Below are 7,500 nucleotides of genomic sequence, written 5' to 3' on the forward strand. Positions count from 1 at the left end.
ACACGTTTAAACAAGAAGAATACAAAATACATCAAAATCGCAAAAATAAAAACTTTTACATTCAGATAAATGAAGATTTAATTTGAGATTTTCATTGAACAGTTTGACAGAGAGAAAACATTAAGACCTGAACCCTGCTGCTCCGTCCAGCCTCCTCAAACCACGTTTATCTTTATTCACCATCACCCTGGATTTTATGGACCGTAGACGAAGAGAGGAGGACGAATGACGTCACGGACGAACAGCGAAAAGCTTCGCTCTGATGGTTTCTGTCTTTCTTTGCGGGTTAAAGGCACGAAACAGAAGCCGCCCAGCTGCCGAATCCTCAGGGACGATTTCAGTCCCGTCATAGAAACAGAGGGGGTCAGAGGTCGTCTGACAGTCGCGTCGAACTGAAAAAAGGCACAGCTGTGAAGACGTCTTCACCAAATGAACCATAATACGCTTGTTCTATCCTGAAGGGCTTTGAAGATGAGACACTGATGGGAAACGTGCAAACGTAGCTCTGAAATCTGAGCTGAATGTCTTTGGAGACCAGTATATTAGCATTAGCTAACGAAGGCGTGCTAGCGTGAAGCGTGTTCGAGGCAAACTTCAGAGGCAGCATGTGAAAATTTGCACAAAGGAAAAAACTCTAATTCATCGTGCAGAGAAATAAAGCACTCAAACACACAGCTGGTGCGTACGATGCTAGCTGCTGTAGCTATGGCTAACATCTGCAAAGAGAATCTAAGCGAATACGGTGAGGCGGTAATATGATGGAGACTGAAGACGCCTGCAGAGTTCAGAACATCATCGGGCAGCTGCTTTGACCAAAGACGCAAACGTATGAAATAAACTCCCAGATGCATTTAAAGGCACATTCAGAGCAGGATTCACGGCTGCTTCGGTCGCTTTCATTCATCAGCAAAAATGCTTTTGAATTTTCAACCGACTGTTTGCTAAACTCCTCCCTCTCACATCGATTGTCCAACAGTGTCCATCTGCTCAAACGTAAGCTGCTAATGTTAGCATGTTCGCCTGATTAGCTTACTACCTACAGTAATCTAATGTTACCGCCAAGAGTTTAGGCTAACATTCACGGAAGTTTACACTTCAGTGTCCAGACCAATAACTCAAGGTGGCATTTTCAACCAGCAAACAGAGCTAACGTTAGCTTAATTAGCCTGCTAGCTACAGCTAAGATCAGCAGTCGACGGACGCCAGAAAGAAAAAGCTGCTTTTGTGCAAAGATTGACAGGTGTAGCATTGTTAGCTAAGGGTGGCCATTTAGCCAAAGGTCAGTTAGATGTTCGTAGATTTTGACGTGGATTTACGTTTGGGCTCATTTATATTGACGTATTTCGTGTTTTAAAGATTTTCTTTTTATAACTGTGCAGGCTATGTGGCCAAAAGTATGTGGACACCACTAGTCTGCTTCTTTATGTCTGAATCTTAACGCTACAAACGTCCAAAGACGACGTTTGTTCTTTCAGCTTCGTGTCACAGTTCAGAGGAGAGGCAGCTTTTCTGCTTTGGTTTGGACCATGTATGAAATAAATCTTGCCGTTTTAACACCGGAGTGTTTTTTTTAGCTCCATAAAGACAAAACAAATAAAGCTGTTTCCATGAAGAGGAAAGTATGAAGGCAGCAGGGGTCAGAGGTCACCGTCTCTCCTCCTCTCAGCTGCCGTTTACAATGTGAGGAAGCTGACAGACTGTCCACTGCAACACGTTCAGGACGCCGTCCGTCCCGGAGGACGAGTTAGCAGCGAGCAGCAGCAGCAGAGCGAGCGCTCATTTCCAGCCTGACTGTGCTGTTCAAACAGAGAAGACTCTGACCTTCGACCTCTGACGACCCCGCGTCCTGGCTCTGCTTCTGAGTCACGTGGCGAAGGCACTAAGTAACCGTTTCCTGACCTAAAACATGGACGTGAAGGCGACTGGAGCTCGACATGTGAGGACGTGTTGAGATTTCTGTCGAGTTGCGACATCTTTAAAAAACAGTGAAACCGTCCAATCAAATCATGACAAATCTGATTAATCATTTGAGTCATTTCTAATGTTAAAATCATAAAATATTTCAGGGATACAAATGACAATATCACATCTAAAAATATAAAATATGTTAAGTAGTTTTGAATATATTTGTTGTCTGTCATTGAGACATGATCTCAGTTAAAAGATGAATTTAAAGAAATGGATTATCTCCATCATGTTCGATCGCAGGTGGATTAAATCTGAAGGTTGACGAGTTCATCGATCGTTTAAACCTTTGAAAACTTCCACCAACAAAAACAGCTTCAACAGCTTCACGGGTGTTTTACTTTGGAAACTGAGGAAGAACCAGGAGGAAGAGCGACAAGCGGCTCACGTCCAGTCACAATGATGCTGTGACCATCCAGACACACACAGGCTTTATATGAAGGAACATTAAGGCAGGAAGTAGAATATCCAGATGTTTCTAAGACATCAACCTCTTTCAAAATAAAAGTGTACGAATTAAAGCAGAATCAGTAAAATATGAGGCTACATCATCATCATCATCATTTCTTCTTCTTTGGTGCCTTTAAAGCAACTGAAATGTAGAATATATAAAATCTTACCAAAATAAAAGCATAATATTTTGACCTTTTTAGCGTTTTCAGCCACTTAGTTTGTCTGCTGGCAGGTTATTTGAACGTGTGATTAACGACTGAGCTAGCGATGGCTGAAGGTCATAGTGGCGGCGAGCTCCTCGTGTGTGAATCCTAAACTTTGACATCTGACCTCCAGCAGCTGTAAGCTTGCTGATTGGCTCTCCTGTTAGTCATCAGCAGCAGAAATGTTGACCTCTGGTGATTTTTTAAAATGTGGACCTCTTCTCAGCTCAGCCAGCGTCTTTGGTGGCTCGCTCGGCGCCCTGTTGGCGCTCTAGTCCTCGCTGTGGTTGTACAGGGCGTCTGCGGTGGGGTTTTTGCGGTGGGACGGCGGCACCAGGTGGTTGGGCAGCTCGGTGGGCAGCTCGTAGCCCTCCAGTTTGATCTTGATGAGGTGCTGAGCGAGCGCGAACTCCTCGTCGTCCAGCATGCCGTCGTGGTCGCAGTCGGCCAGCTTCCAGATCTTCCCCAGCACGGTGTTGGGCAGCCGCGAGTTCATCATCTCCTTCTTGGCATTGACGCCGGTGATCTTCCCGTTGACGGGCATCAGCGTGTAGAAGAGCTCATCGTAGCGGTGCTTCTCGCGGCTGACGATCCAGTCCTCGGCGTCGGCCCCGGCACTGATGCCCTCACCATAGCCCTGACCGAAGGGTCCGTCCTGAGAGCCCTCGAAGGCGCCGCCGGACACCATGGCCGGCGGCTGCTTGGACTCCTCCTCGCGGATCATCGCCATCAGAACCGCGATCTTTGTGGCCAACATCTTGTCCACCGACTCGATCAGCTTCATCTTCAGAGACGGAAACTTACTGAAGTCGTAGTGCTGCAGCATGTCCTGCAGGGGGAGACACAGAGTGAGTTTCAGAAGGCTGATCCAACACTGAGCAGGAAACATGTCTGAATATCAGCAGAACTGTTTGAGGTTCTGCCAAAAAGCTTCTTCAGAACTCAAAGAAACCACATCTGTTTAATTATTCCAGCATTCGACTCAAGACCTCTTTGTTGGATCCTTCAGGAAAAGTCTTTTTGTTTGTTTGAACGTCACATTGTGAGGCAAACCTGCCGTCTGCTGCAGTTCCTGTTGGCCGCTGACAGAGGGCGACAGACTGAGACCAGAAAAAAAACCACCTTAAAAACCAGCGAATAAAACATCACAGAGAGACAAAAACTGTCCTGCAGGTTGTTCACCCTGCTGTCCAATCACAGCAGGACGACCTCACAGGTGAGCAATGATTGGCTGAGACCTTGACATGAAAACATTAACGTGACACACGATGAGCTGCAGCCGAGCTGAGAGTCGAACCTCCTGCTTTCTGCAGCTGGACGCAGTGTCCTCTGATGACCTCTGACCTCTGAACAAGAACACAGCACACAGACGGCAGGAGGATCCAGATACTACACCGAGTGTGTGTGTGTGTGTGTGTGTGTGTGTGTGTGTGTGTGTGTGTGTGTGTGTGTGTGTGTCCTGAGAGTTCACATCTCACCAGGGAACTGAAAAATGTGAAACATCCTGTCTCACCAATGATCCAATAAATACAAGTGTAGCTGGGGAACACACACACACACACACACACACACACACACACACACACACACACACACACACACCTGCAGCGTAGCATCTCTACAGGCCTGACAGAGCAGCTGCACAGAGCGTGTGTGTGTGTGAGTGTGTGTGTGTGTGTTTGCGTGTGTGTGAGTGTGTGTGTGTGTGTGAGTGTGTGTGTGTGTGTGTGTGTGTGTGTGTGTGTGTGTGTGTGTTCAGTGACAGCGCTCACTTCTCTCTGTGACATCAGGAAAATGTGTTTACTTTCATGTGAAGATCAGTTTGTTCAGTTTGTTCTCGGACAAAGGTGACGTCTGCGCGATGAATCACTGTGAATGAATGAATGAATCATCCGTTCATCCCTCCGGCGGTGGAGGAAGTATTGTGATGTTTTACTTCAGTAAACGCACTAATACCACAGTGTGCTGTGGCTGTGATGTCACTTCCTGTCGGCGTCCGTACCTGCATCTTGGTGACGTTGGGGAAGTCTCCGGGGCTGATGTGGTGCTCCCTCTGCAGGATGGTGTAGATCTCCGGCAGCCTCATGATCAGCTCCTCCTTCTTCTTCTCCCGCCCGAACAGAGACGGCATCTCCTTCTTCAGGTAGCTGATGATGTAAGCGTGCACCTGCAGGAGGCGAGAGACGGTTTTAAAGTGGAGGAAACGAGCGAGCCGAAGCAGCTGGTGATGATCCTGCTGCTGTTTGACGGACAGAGCAGTCAACGACAACCATTTCTAACAAGCTAACCTCAGTCACACACACACACTCGGTGACCCCCCCCCCGCCCCCCCGCAGTCAGACCTCAGCTGAGCTTCGTTCAGCATCGACTGTGTTTCTGCAGCAGTTTCCTCCGTCACACAGACGTGACATCACTTTCAGATCAGAAAGATAAAGTCAGACTGAACATTTTAATTAAAACCTGACTGATTTAACTCTTAATTACTTCGAATAACTCCTGAAGTGCATTTTCATTTCCAGCATTCCAAACTTTCCATCATCATCGTCGTCGTCACGATGCCATCGAGACGCCTCAGTGTCCTCTGTGGACCAATGAAAAAGGCATCGACCAGACGATCAATGAACAATCAGATGGTCAGCAGAGGAAAAGAGGAGCTGCGGGCTGAACCTCACTGAGGAGGCTCAGCAGGGTCAGAGGGTGAAGCACGCTGCTGCAGATGAGGAGGAGGAGGAGGAGGAGGAGGAAGGAATGTCGAGGGCAGAGAGCCATCAATCCTTCATACTGGCCCAAAGCATTATGGGAGGTAAAAGGAAGGAAGGAAGGAAGGAAGGAAGGAAGGAAGGAAGGAAGGAAGGAAGGGAGGAAGGGAGGGAGTGGGTATAAAAGGAGGCATGAGGTCACTGAATTTCTGAGTTCCTCAGTGTCATTAATCAATAGTTAACAGAAGGAGGAAGAAGTGAGAGACAGACAAGCGGAAGGTCGACACGAAGACATTTCATGTCCGAGACGACGAGGAGCTGCGGCCTGGACGGACCAGCGTGGACCAGCGTGGACCTGGACCTCCACAGTCCAGCGGCCCCTCCACGCCGAGGACGGACATGCCGGCTGCCCAGTGGGGGAGGAATGTGGTGAAACGTCTGACGAGCTGCAGACACACTTAACGAGACAAAACGGTTGTTATGGACGACAGGAGGAGGCGCCGCGACGGCGACACTTTTCAGATCATCAGCTGACGACGAACCTCAAACACTGAGGAACCAAAGTGTGTGTGAGCAGCGACGGTCTGCAGGATTAAAGTGAGAGTTAAGGCGAGCAGAAGTCACTCAGGGTCAGCAGGCACAACTGGGAATGCTGGGTAATCTCACATGGTCGAGTGTGTGTGTGTGTGTGTGTGTGTGTGTGTGTGTGTGTGTGTGTGTGTGTGTGTGTGTGTGCGTGCATGTGTGTGTGAGAGCTGCCAGATTCCTGTTTGTCTGGTTGAATCGGGAAACACTTCAGCGATAAGAACACCAGAGGCGTAGCTGTGTGTGTGTGTGTGTGTGTGTGTGTGTGTGTGTGAGACTGTGTGTGTGTGTGTGTGTGTGTGTGTGTGTGTGTGTGAGACTGTGTGTGTGTGTGTGTGTGTGTGTGTGTGTGTGTGTGTGTACGCATGAACTTAACGCTGCCAGAAACAACAAGTTCTAACTGAAGGAGTCATTTCATATTCAAACTCCCTCATTTTCATGTTTTCAGGAATTTTCTCGAAATGATTTTGAGAATGTGGAAACAAAAACATGATGTGAGGTCGTTTGTTTTTGTTTGTCTTCGTCTTGTTTTGATTGGAAACAGGATCAATAATCTGACCTCAGGGTCAGACGTGTTTCTCTAACAGATCTGCTGCAGCTGCTGACGACACAGAGAAACAGAGGGAGGTGAAGGAGGTGAAGGAAGGAGAGGTGAAGGAGGTGAAGGAAGGAAAGAAAGGAAAGGAGATGAAGGAAGGAAAGGAAGGAAAGGAGGTGAAGGAAGGAGAGGAGGTGAAGGAAGGAAGGAAGGAAGGAAGGAAGGAAGGAAGGAAGGAAGGAAAGGAGGTGAGGGAGGTAGAAGAGGTGAAGGAAGGAAAAGAGGTGAAGGAGGGGAAGGAAGGAAAGGAAGAAAAGGAGGTGAAGGAGGTAGAAGAGGTGAAAGAAGGAAAGGAAGAGAAGGGGTGAAGGAAGTGAAGGAAGGAAAGGAAGGAGGTGAAGGAAGGAAAGGAGGTGAAGGAGGTGAAGGAAGGAAAGAAAGGAAAGGAGATGAAGGAAGGAAAGGAAGGAAAGGAGGTGAAGGAAGGAGAGGAGGTGAAGGAAGGAAGGAAGGAAGGAAGGAAGGAAGGAAGGAAGGAAGGAAGGAAGGAAGGAAGGAAAGGAGGTGAAGGAGATAGAAGAGGTGAAGGAAGGAAAGGAGGTGAAGGAGGTGAAGGAAGGAAAGGAAGGAAAGGAAAGGAGGTGAAGAACAAGCAGTGAAGAGACACAGTGTGTAAAATAAGTGAAGGAAGTGAGAGGTAAAGGACATGGCGTAATTGAAGGAAGTGGAGGAGGTGGAGGAAGTGGTGAAGAGGGTTAAGGAGGTGAAGAACCGTGAAGGAAGTGATGTCAGCAGACCTCCAGAGTTGGAAACCTCGTCACTCCTGATGTTGTGCTGATGTTTCCTGGAGCCAAGCGGAGCGTTCACCTCCACCCTCGGAGCAGGCTGACGGAGGAGCTTCAGCTCCACGCTTCAAATGGACTCAGACCGTGACGGAGCCTCACAGGAAGCTGAGCTCACGCGGTCGGTCTAAACACAGGTCCAGGATCAGTTTCGCTGCGTCTTTAAATCTGCTCTCACTTCTGTTTTCTGCTGTCAGAAAGCAGAAGCTTCTTTC

At 48.2% G+C, this 7,500-nt stretch overlaps 1 protein-coding gene across 1 annotated transcript in view; it reads right to left on the reverse strand.

Annotated features, from left to right (window-relative positions):
* Positions 1–1,590: 1,590 nt before the first annotated feature.
* ehd4 (EH-domain containing 4) overlaps positions 1,591–7,500 on the reverse strand; it is a 22,528-nt gene continuing 16,618 nt past the window's right edge. Inside the window, exons 7-8 of the mRNA XM_070978836.1 lie at positions 4,624–4,788; positions 1,591–3,450 (exon numbers count right to left, since the gene is read on the reverse strand). Coding sequence (XP_070834937.1) covers positions 2,893–3,450; positions 4,624–4,788 — 723 coding nt within the window. The 3' untranslated portion in view covers positions 1,591–2,892. The remainder of the gene's footprint in view (positions 3,451–4,623; positions 4,789–7,500) is intronic.

This window comes from Chaetodon trifascialis, chromosome 14 (assembly GCF_039877785.1).
Source record: "Chaetodon trifascialis isolate fChaTrf1 chromosome 14, fChaTrf1.hap1, whole genome shotgun sequence".
In the NCBI taxonomy this organism is placed as follows: Eukaryota; Metazoa; Chordata; class Actinopteri; order Chaetodontiformes; family Chaetodontidae; genus Chaetodon; species Chaetodon trifascialis.